Here is a 15732-nt window from a genome sequence, read left to right as displayed (position 1 = left end):
AACTAAATAAATAAATGAAATATTTACTTCCTTTAGCCAGTAGGTGGCGCTACCACTACAATGAAAAATAAGTTTGTAGATGTGTTCAGGCCTGGACTATTATCAAATGTGAGAAATCATTTGAAGTAATCATTTCAGTCAAGACACCAACCTTTCACTTAAATTCAAAATCACGAACATCCTGTGTTTAGCATATGGCTCCAAGAGACTTCTTTGTAGGAATTGGCCTTTTACATCTACAGTGAACCCTCGCTACTTCGCGGTTCACCTTTTGCGGGTTCAGTGTTCGCGGATCTAAAAAATATTCGGGGGCATTGTAGTTTCGCCGAGCGGCACGACGGGGCGCTGGAGCGGTTAGACGGCCGGCGTGCGCCGAAGAAGAGCGTGGGCGAAGAGGAGAGTGGACGAAGAAGAGCACGTTCCCCCGGGCACGATTTGGGGCGACGTTTCGCGCGGTTCGGACCGTAGCAGAGCTCCGGCCAGCGTGCGTGGCAGTTAAGCCGAAGAGGAACAACTTCCGCCCGGGCACTAGCGGGGCGACATTTCGCTCCGTTCGGGACCGTGCGAGAGCTCCGGAGGAGACCGGCCGGCGTGCGTGGCAGTTAAGCCGAAGAGGAACAACTTCCGCCCGGGCACTAGCGGGGCGACATTTCGCTCCGTTCGGGACCATGCGAGAGCTCCGGAGGAGACCGGCCGGCGTGCGTGGCAGTTAAGCCGAAGAGGAACAACTTCCGCCCGGGCATGAGCGGAGCGCGAGGCTGTCAGTTATGAATGAATAAATAAATAAATGAAGAATGCCACCTTTCATTTCACAGGGCACACCGGACGGCGTACCAGCAGGTGAAAGTCGAAGTAATTAAATAAATACAAAAAGAAGTAATTGAATAAATACAAAAATAATGGCTGGGGAATAAAAAAATAATAAGTTTTAATAATAATTTTTTTTTTGTTATAAAATGAATTTCACTCTCTCTCTCTCTACCCGTATATATATACATATACATACATATATATATACACACATATATATATATATATATATATATTCTTTTTTTTTTAAGCATTTTTGAAGGTGCGCCGCTACTTCGCACTTTTTTTTTTTTAAGCATTTTTGAAGGTGCGCCGCTACTTCGCGGATTTTCAGTTTTCGCGGGTGGTCTCGGTCCCCATTAATCGCGATAACCGAGGGTTCACTGTACGACCAAATTTCCATAGTTCTGGATGAAACGTGAAATGGTGGCTGCTTTTTTTCAATATTTCTTGCGAGCCATCTTTTAAAACCCGCGCAGTCAACGAATAAAACAATGACTTTGCCAGGCCTGATAATAATAGTAATAATAATACATTCAATGCAGGCGCCTTTCAATACCCTCAAGGACACTGTACATCAATAAAAGCAGTTAAGACCAAACTGTTCAAAGTACGATTTAGAAAATAAAATGATAAAAGATAATAATAAAAAAATAAATAAGTACATAAATAAAATACAATAGAAAAGAGGAATTAAAATTATGTGGTGCAGTCAGAGAGAGTAGGCGATCTTAAAGAGGTGAGTTTTGATTTGAAGAGTTCAGGTGGCAGAGAGTTCCAAAGCTGAGAGACTATATATAATATGTATATATAGATACACTACTATCTATGAAAGAGCGACTGAAGGCTCTGCCCCCCATAGTGCTGAGACGGACAGGTGGAACAGTCAGGTGAGTAAAGGAGGATGATTGGAAGGCACGGACTGGAGTGATGATGTTCGGTAGGTCGGACAGGTAGGGAGGGGAATGGTTATGGATTGCTTTGAAACTATAAAGGAGTAGTTAACATTGGATGCAGAATTTGACGGGAAGCCAGTGAAGTTGCTGGAGAACGGGGGTGATGTGATGAGACGAGGGTGTTCTTGTGATGAGACGAGCAGCTGAGTTTTGTACCAGATGGAGTTTATGGAGGTACTTATGGGGAGGCCGAAGAAGAGAGAGTTGCAATAATCAAGACGGGAGGTGACAAGGCTATGGACCAGTATTGAAGAGGGACGCGAGAAAGGGAGGGGCGGACTGATATTGCGCAGATGGAAGTAGGCTGACCGGGTTATGTTATTGATATTCTTATGAAAAGATAGAGTGCTGTCGACACCCAGACTCTTGACCTGAGGGGAGGGGAAAACAATGGCGTGGCCAACAGGAATAGGAAAACTGCCAACTTTGGATCGTATTGATTTCGTACCAGAAAGGAGAACTTCTGTTTTGTTGCCGTTAAGCTTCATGAAATTATTAGTAAACCAGTCATTGATTTCAAATAGACAGGAGGTGACGGAGGTGGGAGGGAGTGATATGCTGGGTTTGCAGGAGAAATAGAGTTGGGTGTCATCCGCGAAGCAATAGAAAGCGATATTGAATTTTCGAAAAATGGTGCCAAGGGGAAGGAGGTAGATGATAAATAATATGGGGCCCAGGACTGAGCCTTGGGTCACACCTGACTGGGAGGGACTTGGATGAGAAGGATTTGAGCTGGATAAAGTGAGTGTGGTCTTTGAAGTATGAATGGAACCAGTTGAGGGGGATGTGGGTGATGCCGATGGAAGAAAGTCGATTGAGGAGGATGGTGTGTGAGATGGTGATGCGTTAGCATCTAGACCAGGTTTCTTCAGAATGGGGGTGACAGCTCCAGTTTTGAATAATGATGGTACAATGCCGGATGAGAGAGAAGAATGAATAATGGCAGAGATGAGAGGGAGTAGTGAGGGAAGGCAGGATTTGACTAGGGTTGTAGGGAGGGAATTGAGCAGGCAGTTGGAGGGCACTGGGGGTACTTATTCTGGCGAGTGCTGCCAGAATCAGTACCCCCTGGCAACTTCGCTTAGAAAAAAGGGATCCTGCTCAAATTTGCTACACATATTCAAAATGATCTCAGTAATACACAGTTAGTCCTTTGATTGTAGGGGTTTACCTATTTGATCACCTGTGAGGTTACTGCCTGCCATAATATCCATATTACTTTGCATTGAGTAGTTGTTTGATGCTTTGAATGAGTATGATGTTTTCAGATGTCCTACTGTGTAAGTGGTCATTAAATGCACCTCGAGTCCGACGCAGAACGCGAGTGACTATTTTGTTTTTCTTTTGCTACTCTTGATGCGGCTATCGATGGTTACAAATAATAAAAATAAAAAATAAAAAAATCAAACTGTTGTGTTCTCTAATAGGATACCACCTATCTGTATCTTGCCACTTCATTTGATCTCGCTGGAAACATGATAGCCCACTTCACTAATCCTCTCCCTTTTTTAATTGTTTTGATCACTGAAATTCACTTATGGTAGTTTCATTGATTGCGAAATTTCTTTGGTCTAACGAATGCAAATGCGGGTAATTTTCCCCCAATTTTGTCGGAATCAAGCATTTACTTTACGTGTTAAATTGTAGCGAATGGTATGCTGAAAACCACACCGACAGGTACTACCACTTTTATGCAAAACCTAGTTTAAATTACAGCAAATCAAAAACACAAAATTATGCATTCTTCCTGCCTTTCAAAAAAAACAAACGCACTAACATCGCGCCGCCTTCAGTCAATGCGTGCGCGCTCCCGCATCAGGGGATACAGAATTTTTTGGGGGTAAGTACTTTGGCACAACACTGGTAAAGCGATCTGGCTCTCAACAGTCTATTCAAATGTCTGTCGGTGATAATGATTCCTTGCAATTTCAGGCTTTTCAATATATAAAATGTGATCATGTTGTCCCTGTCCATTGTGTAGCATTCCTTGACCTTTCAACTTTGAAAGAAGGTGCGTTTCTTATTCAACTGACCCGGAAGGAGCCACGGCTACTTCGTGCGCACGCTGTAACTCTACTTCATGCGCACGAATAATTACTTCGTGTGCACGTTCTTACTATTTTGTGCACACGATGTAGTAGTCCATGCGCACGAAGTAGTAGTTCGTGCCCACAGTATAGTTACAGCGTGTGCACAAATTATTATTATTTTTTTTTTTGCGATGTCATGTCTGGGGCTACGTATTATGGAGTTGCAGGTGTCAATTGAGTACATGCGGTAGGGAGTTGGGTGGTTGCAAGATATTGTTGAGAAGTAAAAAACGTTCCTTAGTGTTGCCGGCATATGATGAAATGAGACCAGAGAAGTAGGTTGCTTTGGTTTGAGCAATGTTTTCTTTGTATAGAGCAGTGTGTTCCATTTGCAATTGATTGTGGATAGAGAGACCAGTTTTTCTGAAAAGTCGTTCCAGTTGTCGACCTTTTGTATTAATGGCTCTGAGCTGCTGCGTGTACCAGGGTGTGGTTGAAGAGAAGGAGACAGTGCGTGTTTTCAGTGGGGCTAGGGCAGCAGTCGGCAACCCGCGGCTCCGGAGCCTCATGCGGCTCTTTCATCCTCATAATGCGGCTCTGATTGGCTTGGGAAAATAAATAAAAAAAATTTTATTTAATTGAAGTGTGTTTTATTTGTGTTAGTTTTTATATTCTTTTAGTTCTAAAATTTGAAGATTATTGTGATCTTGAAATATTAAAATATTAATTAAATTATTTGATATTATTTTTGTCACGATCCGTCTGTTGCGCTCCCAGCGAGTGGGCGTGGCCCGGCGGCTCCGCTCCCGGAAGCGGCCACGAGCCGGACGCGCTCCCGATCGCCACAGCTGCGCCTCATTGGGACTCTGATTACGGACTATTTAAGCGTTGCTCATGCGCTTGCTCATGGTCTTGTTCATAGTTTGTTCTCCTTGTGATTTGCTCTCGTTTTTGTCATTTGCGTATTTTGTCCTTGGTTTGCTCACAGCTACTTTACGGCTCGCTTTAAGTTTTCTCGTTCCAATTGGTCTTGTCTTCACCCTTTTTGTGGTAAGCATTGTTTTTTGGTTCCTTGCGTTGCAAGCGATTTCTGTTCTTTCCTTATTTATTTCCTGGAGTGACCCGGTCACCCAGCGTTTTCCGTTTCGCCCTCCCGGCGGTGGTAATCATAGAACCCTTGCGGTTAGTAAATTTATAAATATTGATCCTATAGTGATTATTGTGTGTTGCTTGTCGGCCTTCAATAAACGCCCTGTCAATCCTACCTCCTGAGTCTGCGCTTAAGGGTCCACCTTACACTGCTGGAGGAATGTTCATGGATGATGATTTTTTTTCTATGTTAGAGAAGAGTATTTCAATGTCGATGTGCTTTAGATTACGGAATGTGAGGAGTTGTAGTGGAAGTAGCGGCGAGACCCACGGCGGATGGATCGCCTACGTGGTCAACGAGCGACGAGCCCGGGTGCAGGAGCAGCGGTGGTGGTGCGTCGCTCTCGGGCATGTGTCGGTAAATCCAGCGGAGTTCAGCAGCAGTGTATTGAAGTTGTCATGACGCGGGTTGATGACATGACAGGAACAGGCAGAAGTGCGAGAAGCAGACCGGCTTGCGGGTCCACATGGCAGACAGGGGCTAACTTTGACAGGTAAGCTAACCTTCAGCCACAGTATATGCGTCGGCGACTGTGCAATCGGTGGGTGGAATGAATGAGAATCGGGATCACTCAACACACAGATAACCATGTAAAATCACGGTAACCAGAGGGATTGTAAACTGCTAAAGCAGGTACAACAAGCGGGTCCAAAAAAATTTCAGAGAGTTACCGGTGAGCAGCGGCAGCCTGACGTGCCAGCGTCCACTTAAAGTGCAAAGTTTCATGAATATTAATTTTCGATCTTATTTAATAATATCTTACTGTGCGTCACCATTCCAGCAGCTTTTTCGCAAAAGAAAAAAAATCACAAATTAAATATTGAAAAATCATGAAGGCCTAAATATTCTTCCGGGCAAATATAATGCCTACATCGGCATTGTGTAATCAAGGACTAGGAAGATAATGTGTCAGCATGCACTGTCTGTTTAAGTTTTCACAAAACCTAGCATCATATCGGAGGGGCTGCGCAAAAGTAAGAATGACTGACGGACATACACATATTGATTACAGGGAACCTGCCGTGTACGAAGCAGAACTAGCCCAGCTGTTCATTTTGGATACAGCAGATGAAGACTGATAGATTTGTGGATGAGGACTGAACAAAAAATGATGTGAGTAAATGATGTGAGTATATTGTTAAATACTTCAATAAAGTACTACCAAACTCAGTAAACTCTTTGCCGTTTTTAAAACATACTTTAGCATGCATGCTAGCTTATGTTTTAGCATGCATGCATGTTAAGCTAAGGTATGTTTTCACATGTGTGTGCCCCATGATACGGTGCGCTGAATGTATGTGTTAAATATAGAAATAGCACCAGAAACTGAGACTGCAGCCTTTAATTCGGTGCACCCTTGTGGTCATGAAAATACGTTAAGTATGAGCGTTACAGCGTTCATCATCTACTTTCAAGCCGTTTTTTAGACAGGTCATGCTGGAGTCTGACAGCTCTGACTAAGGTTGAAGTGACAGCTAAAACTGTCAGCCAGGTAAGAGTATTTTGCTCGTCACTAGAAAAAAAACATGTTTTGTCTGAAAAAGAGAAAACTCAAAATCCAAGCATCACCTTACTTTGGGGGCTATAATGGATTAACTTAATTTACATTCATTTCAATTCAATTTAGGAATGTTTTAGGTTACAAGCGGGATCATTGAACCACTTAAGTTTGTAACCTGAGGTTTAATTTTATTTAAATAAAATTCATCTTTAATTCAAGTTTAAAAAAAACCTAAAAGAAATCAACAAACCACTGGATAAGCAGAGACTTGAATGAAACTTTGCAGATAAATATTTACAAACCATGGAGGAGTTTGTCCAATTCCTTGGATCCTGTAGAGATTTGGATGATTTCTGCTCTTCTCTGATGGAACTCAGTGGCAGTGGTAAAGCCCATAGGCACAAGCTTGGCAGATTCAGTCTGCAAAGAGCATGTCATTTAAGAGGTAGCAGAATGACTCAGGATGTGATAGGGCAAGGCTCGAAATAAGCGGTTTAGCATCACTGTTTTCAGGTCTTACACTGTTTTCATATTTTGCACCTCGTTAAGAAATATTGAATCGAAAAACAGACTCATATCTTTGACAACCATCAAAACAAAGTATCACAGTACATGGAATTTCTTCTTGATGGCATATTGTGCACATGTACAACACATCTGATCAATTGATTTCCATCTCTATTTTTGACTCCAACGTCTATGTTACGTCTATGTCTACGTTATGGCACCTTCCTCCACAAAAATTAGGTCCATAATTGAGTTATATTATATTTCATCTCAGCTGCTCTAGTTACATGTTTTGTTTTGCAAATAGTCTCAGCAAGGATTAGTGGACGGATCTGTGTTGTGCTTCTCGCCCTATTTAACCATCATTGGCTATAGTCTTTGACAAAACAAGGGAGACAAAAGCAGTGGTGGTATTTCCCTGGGAAATGACTATGTCCATTAATGTTCTGGCAAAGACATTAATAGTTTGTATCCATACATCACTGGGATCATGTATGGACTGAATTAACAACAGGATCTCTGAGCTGAACTCAGAAGAGTCTCGTGGTATGTGGGGGCTTTAATTAGGATTGTCACTATTGATTATTTTAGAATATATTGATGAGGGCTGCACGATTTTGAAAAGACTTAAAAGGGCGCAGCACCAGTTGAGGGTGCTATTTTTGTATTTAATACTTAAACTGGGCGTGCCGCACTACGAGGCACATGATAGCATGCTAGCTCGCGCATGCTAGGTCTCGTGCTCATAGCTGTTAGTGGCAGCACTTCAGCTCAGGATCAGAGATGTCATGGTAACACATCCAATTGACAATGTCAGGGGAGGGATGTCACTGGTCACCACACTCCTGAGAGTCACGGTTTCAAATCAAAACCATAAATATCTCTGGACAGCATACAAGCAAACAATGAAACAAAGAAATAAAAGAAAACATTAATCTCTCATGCCATTCATATCACCAAAAGAAATAAAAATAACACAAAAACAGTACTGAGGCATTCTGGGAGCTCATCAGCCTCAGCCAATCAGATGGCTGGTTAGAGAGATGTGAGTGGTAGCTTTGGGCAGTGTGTTTTTTTTTTGCAGTCTGTTGTCTAAACCTGCGATGTTTCTAGCTTCCAATTACATGAATAAGACAGTCTACGACATTGTGGACAGGTGCCCCTTTGTCCAGCTTTCTCCTGCACCATCACCAAAAAACGTATTCAAATAATGTATTTGTCACACTCAATTCGAAGCATAGATGTCTCAGACTTTGGCCAGCAGGGTGTGCTAACATGCACTCTGCAATGCCCCAAAGGCATCAGGCTCAATGGTCGAGACAGTTGCTCAGTCTATACAATATGCGCGTCTTTTGGGGGAAATTTGGGACTTTAAAGTACGCCTTATGGTCACGAAAATACGGTAATTGCGATTATTCGGACCAATATTGCGATTACGATTCGATTTGCATTTTGTATTTTACACATTAAAATGCTACTGTTATCTGTTTCTGCTTCAACTTGCTTTATTTTATACACTCTTCAACTTTCCCTTTACACTTGTCTCTCATTTCCTCGCTCGCCACTGCAGCATATACACTCATCTCCTCCACTGTACTCTTCCTCACGCATGTGCGTACATACCCACACGTCACACACAAGCTTGTCACAATACTCGCAAAACTACGATTGTGAGTCAGTTTAGTTTCAGACAAAGAATTTGATCACCATTTGATGAAAAGTACGAGGCGCTCTCTTCTGCCGATTGTATTGTATTGTATTAGTTTTTTGGGGGCGAGAAAAAGCTGCAAATTCATCATTGCTTGTATCAGACATGCACGATCAAGTTACAATATTGCCATTAGTGCTGAAAAGTCATCAGTACACACAAATACTTACCAGATAGTTTTCTGATGCCAATATTTTTCATAACGGGAACTGTTAGCGATCTTAGCTTAGCACGTGAATGACCGCTGGTTGTTGTCTCCCCTTCTTCCTGTTTGCTTCAAATCTGTTTAACAGGCTTTATACCCAAATGGTGGTGGTGTTTTAAACTTTGATATACGTTGATCGTGTTGCCTCTGGATCTGATGCTTTTATACTAGACGTACCGCCCGTCTATAGCGCGAGCTAGGGCTGGGCGATATGACCTCAAATCAATATCACGATAAATTCCCCTCGAAAACGATAAATGCAACACGTTACTTTCAATGAAAAATAAAAGTACAAAAATCATTTGTATAAACATTGCAAATAGCTTGCTTTGCATGACTTGAACAATATCATAAAGAACAGGAGAAAAAGTACCTCTCGCAAAATCTTTTTCTGCAATGAGATTGCACCAAGATACTGTAATGCCATCTGCAAAGGCCTAGATTTTTGGAAAGGACTCCTGTAAACAACATAAATAATGGCATGTACAAAGCAGCTAGTGTGGCCTGTAAACAAAATACTAAATAAAATGCAAAATATGTCAATGCAAGCTAAATAAACAAGTGTGCATCATCAGGAAAATGTGCCATCTCGAGCACTATGGTGCGCAGTCGCCACTTGTCTATGTATGCACAGTCAGGCTCAAACAGGGATGCATGTTGCGACTCGACCACAAGTCGGATGTGGATGCAAAATGCTTGACATGTCTAAGCTCCCGTCCTGATGTCCATTTTGGGTAGTACGATTTGTGAAAAAGATTTTTGTACCTCTTGTCGGCTACTTTAATGAGGCGTTTAAATCACGTGTGCTCCACTGTAGCTAAAGGAGCTATATCTTTAGCTATGTGCTAGGCTATCGCATCCACCTCTTAGACGTTCTCTCGTATGGTGTCGCCTCTGTTATGGACGGTTGTCACTTGTCGAACCTTGCTTCTCACTTTGAGATTTTAGTACAAGTTCCAAGTCAACAGCGTGGTTGTGTTGTAGGTGGTGGAAAAGTTGGACGCGCTGTTTTGGGTGCTTACGACACACTTTGTGTTCTTTTGCTCAAACATAGTCTTTATGGAACCCAAAACATTTCCAAACGACAGATGTAAAATTTCTTTTCAGGACAAGCGCAACAGGAACAACATCAACTAACGTTTCTGCGTCTTCAGCCATATCAGCTGCTCCTTGATTTGAATCGCCAGCCACGACCGTGTCGTCAGTTTTCTTTCTTGTTCAGATGGGTTGAGTCACGTGACTACACGTGCTGTAGGCGTCTTTAAGGGGCATGAACATAGCCGCAGACAGAGAAGACTTTTCTTTTTTTAAACACAGAATTTACCGACATGGGCAAAATGTTGTCGGTTATTGTAATAAATTTCAGTAACTGTAAATTTTCGGTTTATCGCCCAGCCCAAGCACAAGCATCTCCCTCTCCCCATCTACGGCGGCAGAAGTTGCTTCCATTACATCCACTTCAGTACACAGCAATCACAGAAAAAAACAGAGGTGCACGCGTAGTGTGTTATTGTCGGACTGCGCTGACTGTAGACACTGGAGCGCAGACTAACACATGTTCGCCAACAACACTGATTGGCCAGTGCCATTAAGACCCGAGCATCGACAATTCTGGTTGGCTAATTCATCTCACTCAAACGCCTAAGGTTGGGGGAGAGAGTAAAAAATACAAAACCTCACTGTCTTGCGATTAGATTATCACACAACGTCAAACCTCGATGTTGATTAGATTTCGATTTATTGTGCAGCCTGATTACATTTTGATTTAACGTGCAGCCCTAATATTGATTGATTAATCAAGCGGCACGGTGGTCAACTGGTTAAAATGATAGCCTCACAGTGCAGAGGTCGTGGGTTCGGTTCCGGCCTTCCTGTGTGGAGTTGGCATGTTCTCCCCGTTTCCTCCGGGAACTCCGGCTTCCTCCCACATTCCAAAAACATGCATGGCAGGTTGAATTAACACTAAATTGCCCTTAGGTGTGAGTGCGAGCGCGGCTGGTTGATGGTTGTTCGTTTATGTGTGCCCTGCGATTGGTTGGCAACCAGTACAGGGTGTACCCCGCCTACTGCTCGAGGATAGCTGGGATAGGCTCCAGCACCCCCCGCATCCCTTGTGAGGACAAGCGGTATAGATAATGGATGGATAATTGATTATTCTGACAATTATTCCATTGACTAATTGGACAGTCGGGGGGTGGCAGGCAAGTGGTAAAGTGGTCATCTCCCAACCCAGAGGTTGGGGATTTGATGTCCTTGTAGGACGGCAGAAATCAGAACCCTGCATGATGAACCCTTACCTTGCAGAACAGCGACGTAATGTGTTTTTATTTATCCAATTTCGTATTATTTTCCATCTCATTATTTGTTCTTTCATTTATATAATTTATATATTTGATTAAATTATTGTTGTATTGCACTGGAGAGGGGAGCTCTCTAATCTTGTTGCACACTGTACAATGACAATAAAGGGATTTCTGATTTCTGAAAGTAGATAGCACAATGTACAAGTGGTAAGGACAGCTGCCTCACAGTTTAAAGGTCCAGCATTCGAATCCGGGATCCGGCCTTCCTCTATAGAGTTTTAATGTGCTCCTTGTGCCTCCATGGGTTTCTACGGGTACTCTGTTTTACTTCCACATCTCAAAACCGTCCTCAGTAGGTTAATTGGATACTCTAAATTGTCCTTGTGTGAATGGGAGCATGACTGGCTGATTGTCTACATGTGCCTTGCTATTGGCTATTGACCAGTTCAGGGTGTACCCGCATTAGGCCTGCACGATATCTCGTTTGAACATCGCAACTGCGATGTGAGCATGCGCAACATCACAATGCAGGGCGTGTGATTTTTATCTTTTTGTTAGAACATGCAAACTTTTGTTATGTTTAAAAAAAAACAGCAAGCTACTCCATGCACTGGACAGCCTAAAAGACATAATACGTTCTGGTGGGTCCGGTAACGATTCTCTGAGGCTTTCACACACGTCCGATATTCCGCTGACTAACCGGGTCCAACAATGGCTTGTATTCGTTAACTTTGATGCGGGACTACTCAGATAAAGGACAAAGGACGTAGAGTCATGTTCTCGTCAAATGCAACTCCATCGCCTTTATCATGCTTATTCCTCATGGATAAATTGTTTTGATTTTCCATCACTACCGCAACGTCTAATACTGTCCAGTGTGCACACTCTTCCATAACTCTTCTCCAGCACTCTGCCAACACTGCTCACCCCACTACAATCTTCTTCTGCAGTGTGATCCTGGCGGATCGCTTACACCTCGGCCACCTCCTGGTCGATTTTTACATGATTTACAATGCAGACACAATGATACAATCAGACTGATTCTTAGTCACAGGCTGCGTCAGAGCCTACTGTACACTATGACACAAACAAAAGCAGAAAACGTATCTATACACACATCTACGGGAGGCTTGGCCTAAATTTTTGAAAACATATTTACCGTATTTTTCGGACAATAGGGCGCACTTTAAAGTCCCAAATCTTCCCCAAAACAAACGAGGCGCCTTGTAAAGCGATGCGCCCATTATATGGACTGAGAATCACTCTCGACCATCAACCCTTTTACTCATTGGGCTGTTCGGAGTGCATGTTACCACACCCTGCTGGACAAAGTGTGAGTCATCTATGCTTCAAAGTGACCATGACTATACATTATGTGACTATGGTGTTTGGGTGATGGTGTAGGAGAAAGCTGGACAAAAGGGCAGCTGTCCACAATGTTGTAGTCTTATCATGTTATTGCAAGCAAGAAACGTCCCAGGTTTAGACAACAGACTGAAAAAAGCCCAAAGCACAACGTGCACATCTCTCTAAACAGCCATGCACATCTCTCTAAACAGCCATGTGATTGGTTGAGTCTGAGTGGCTCCAAGAAGCCATTGCTGTAATTGGCTAAGGCTGAGTGGCTCCCAAGAAGCCATTGCTATAATCTTTTTGTGTTATTTTTATTTCTTTTGGGTATATATATGGCATGAGAGATACATGTTTTGTGTTAATCTTATTTCTTTGTTTCATTGTTTGCTTGTATGCCGAGTTTATTTGGTTTTGATTTGAAACCAAGACTCTATGGAGTGTGGTGACCAGTGAAGTCCCTCCCCTGACGTTGTCCAGTAGACGTATTGCCATGACACCTCTTATTGGTTAGAGTCAGTGTTATTGGCAGTGATTCCTTATAGTTTCAGGACATCTGTCATTGACTTGGGGTGATACCTCTGGCAGTGATCCCTTAAGGGATTGAGTCCTGGTGAGCTGGCTACAGCTAGCGCGAGCTGAGCTAGCGCGAGCTCGCGCCTTGTAGTGCGGCGCACCTAGTATATGCATTAAATACAGAAATAGCACCCTCAACTGGTGTTGCACCCTTTGATGCAGCGCGTCTTATGGCCGTAAAAATACGGTATACATATCTTATGAACTGAATGAGTTAACATTCTCGTAGTGCCACCTACTGGCTAAAAGAAAGGTTTGTTTTATTTTTTTGTTTGCCAGCAGTTACCCAGATTGGTGGGAAGAGTATTTTGCCCCTTATGAGGCTGCAACACAAAGCTTGTGCATTTTAGTAAAAAACTGTAGCCAGGGCAACTTTTTTTTTTTTTTTTTCACCAAATAAACCCTATGTTGGAGGGTATAAATTTGAACGAAAACTCTGGATTTTTCGTGAACAAGCCCTGGTTGTATATGTCAATATGCTTGAGCATAAGTTGGAGGCTCATGTAAGAGGCCAAGATCTACAAAAAAGTATCAGAAGCCCTACTCTAAACGCAAAAGGAAGGAGGCCATTTTAGAAATAGAAATAGAAATAGAAATCCCTTTATTGTCATTGTACTCAAGTGTAAATTTCCTTTCATATTTTTGGACTTTGACAAGGTTATATTTTATCACATTTGGTGTTAATCTGATGTATTTAATTTTCCCCCAAAAATTGCAATTCCATGTGCCAATATTCCAATGTGCCAGTACCCCAACGTAGCCAAGGCTGCGCCCCTTTTATAGCTGCTTTCAGCTCTCGTTATTATTCTGCTTAAAAATGAGCATTTTTGAGGAACTAAACGTGAAAGAAAACTCACCACCCAGATTGGGCCTGGCCTGTAAGTTTATATTTTAAAGTCACTGTAGAGGTTATTTTAGATTCCTTTAGTTTTTTCCTATTTTCGTTGTTCAACCTCTTCATTGAATGGCGAATAAAAACAACTTTTTACGCATGAACAAACTGATGGTCGAAGCACGGTAAAAAGACCGTGTTGCTCCTTCGCCATCATCTTTATTTCTTCATCAACCAAAAAGAACACTTTCTTCTTCGTGCATTACAGTAAATAAAGAATTGCGCCCTCTAACGTTGACACATTTCACTCCACAAATCAAAATAATTACAAAAGACAAAAAAATGTATAATTTCTTCTCACAAACATACAAATGGCAAAAAACTAATATTTGCAATCATTATCCATAAAAATATAAACATTTGTGAAATGGCGCTAACAGTCGCCATAAGCGAATACAAAAAAGAGGGTTTGCAGCGCCCTCTAGAGTGGTTCGTCAAAGCCCTGCCGTGGTAAGTTTTACTTCCGGCTACAAAGACTGGGAGGCACGTAGCACCCTCAAAAATAGAAAAAGGACTTTCATACCCTAACATGACAGGGGGCAGAGGTAGTTATGAGTATTTAAAATGACAATTTTAGCCAAATATTTGTACATTTACACAGGTTATAATTTTGACCCCGTGTTCTAAACGTTACACCTGATTGACTTCAAATTTGGGTTGTACCATTGCTAGAATTTTGAAAACACCTGGGAAAATATTTTACATTTTCGACATACTATACGACGGGTACTCAAAGCGCTTCACACTATTACCTCATCAACCGACCAATGACATACCAACAGGAACAACTGGGGGTTCATTATCTTGCGCAAGGATACTTCGATATGGTCACAATGGCTGGGGATTGAATCGACTACTTCTAGGTTGGGAAACGACCACTCTAACGCTGAGCCACGTCGCCCCGCAACATAAGTTTCACCGAGATCTAAGAAAATTGACAGCCGTATGTGACAGCACACCACGAACAAAAAAAGTCTTGTGGAGCCATACAGTAAATATAACAGAAACTGCGCCATTTTTTAAATTACTTTGGAATTTGGTGCTGCGTTTAAGGGTCGTTAATAGGTTACATTAAACAAACTCCTAAGAAAGAATTTACCGATTGTCTTCAAACTTTGCGTGCGCCATATTGTTGAAGGCTTAAAATTATTCTTTTGATTTCGCTGTATGCTGCTGTCATGGCGTTACAGTGTATTTTGAGGATTTATATGTGGGCAAAAATTAAAAACTTTGCACATACACACACATCAGATCTGGGATGAAAATAAATACTTTAGAGATTTCTTGTGCTATTTTCCAGAAATAGCTCTATAGTGCCCCTACAAAATTTTAACAAAGCATTCCCGGTTCCATGTGTCACATACATCTGTGAAAAATGGGGAGGCATATGTAACAGACCAATAACTATAAAAATGTCTCTTGGAGTCATGTGCTGAACCTCAAAGGGAAGTCAGTCATTTAGATTTTATATTTTAAATTTTGCGCCTATTTTGGCCTTTTATAAGAGGTCATATTTTGACTACCTCTTAGATATCTTATTTGATCGTTTAAGCTTTAGGTGTTTCACCTAAACATATTTAACCCTTGTGCGTTGGAATTAAAATAACTTCACAGCGGAGAAAATGACCCAAAAATGTCTCTGCTTTTGAGGTGGAATAACTTAGCCATTTCTGAATATTTTTAAGACTATAATATTCTAATTTTTCTATATCCAACCACTCAAAATCTTCTTTTCCTTTCAGCT

General features: G+C 42.0%; 1 protein-coding gene across 2 annotated transcripts in view; it reads right to left on the bottom strand.

The window, feature by feature from the left end:
* Positions 1 to 15732, bottom strand: part of rad51 (RAD51 recombinase) — an 80277-nt gene that overhangs the window by 54435 nt on the left and 10110 nt on the right. For both annotated transcript variants that reach the window (XM_088285448.1, XM_088285447.1), the window contains one exon: positions 6750 to 6867. In XM_088285448.1, coding sequence (XP_088141574.1) covers positions 6750 to 6867 — 118 coding nt within the window. The remainder of the gene's footprint in view (positions 1 to 6749; positions 6868 to 15732) is intronic.

The sequence above is a fragment of the Idiotropiscis lumnitzeri genome, chromosome 21 (genome assembly GCF_059441095.1).
Source record: "Idiotropiscis lumnitzeri isolate Australia: NSW breed Sydney's pygmy pipehorse chromosome 21, RoL_Ilum_1.0, whole genome shotgun sequence".
Taxonomy (NCBI): Eukaryota; Metazoa; Chordata; class Actinopteri; order Syngnathiformes; family Syngnathidae; genus Idiotropiscis; species Idiotropiscis lumnitzeri.
The sequence above is the reverse complement of the archived record's forward strand: the minus strand, read 5'-3'. Positions and strand labels throughout refer to the sequence as shown.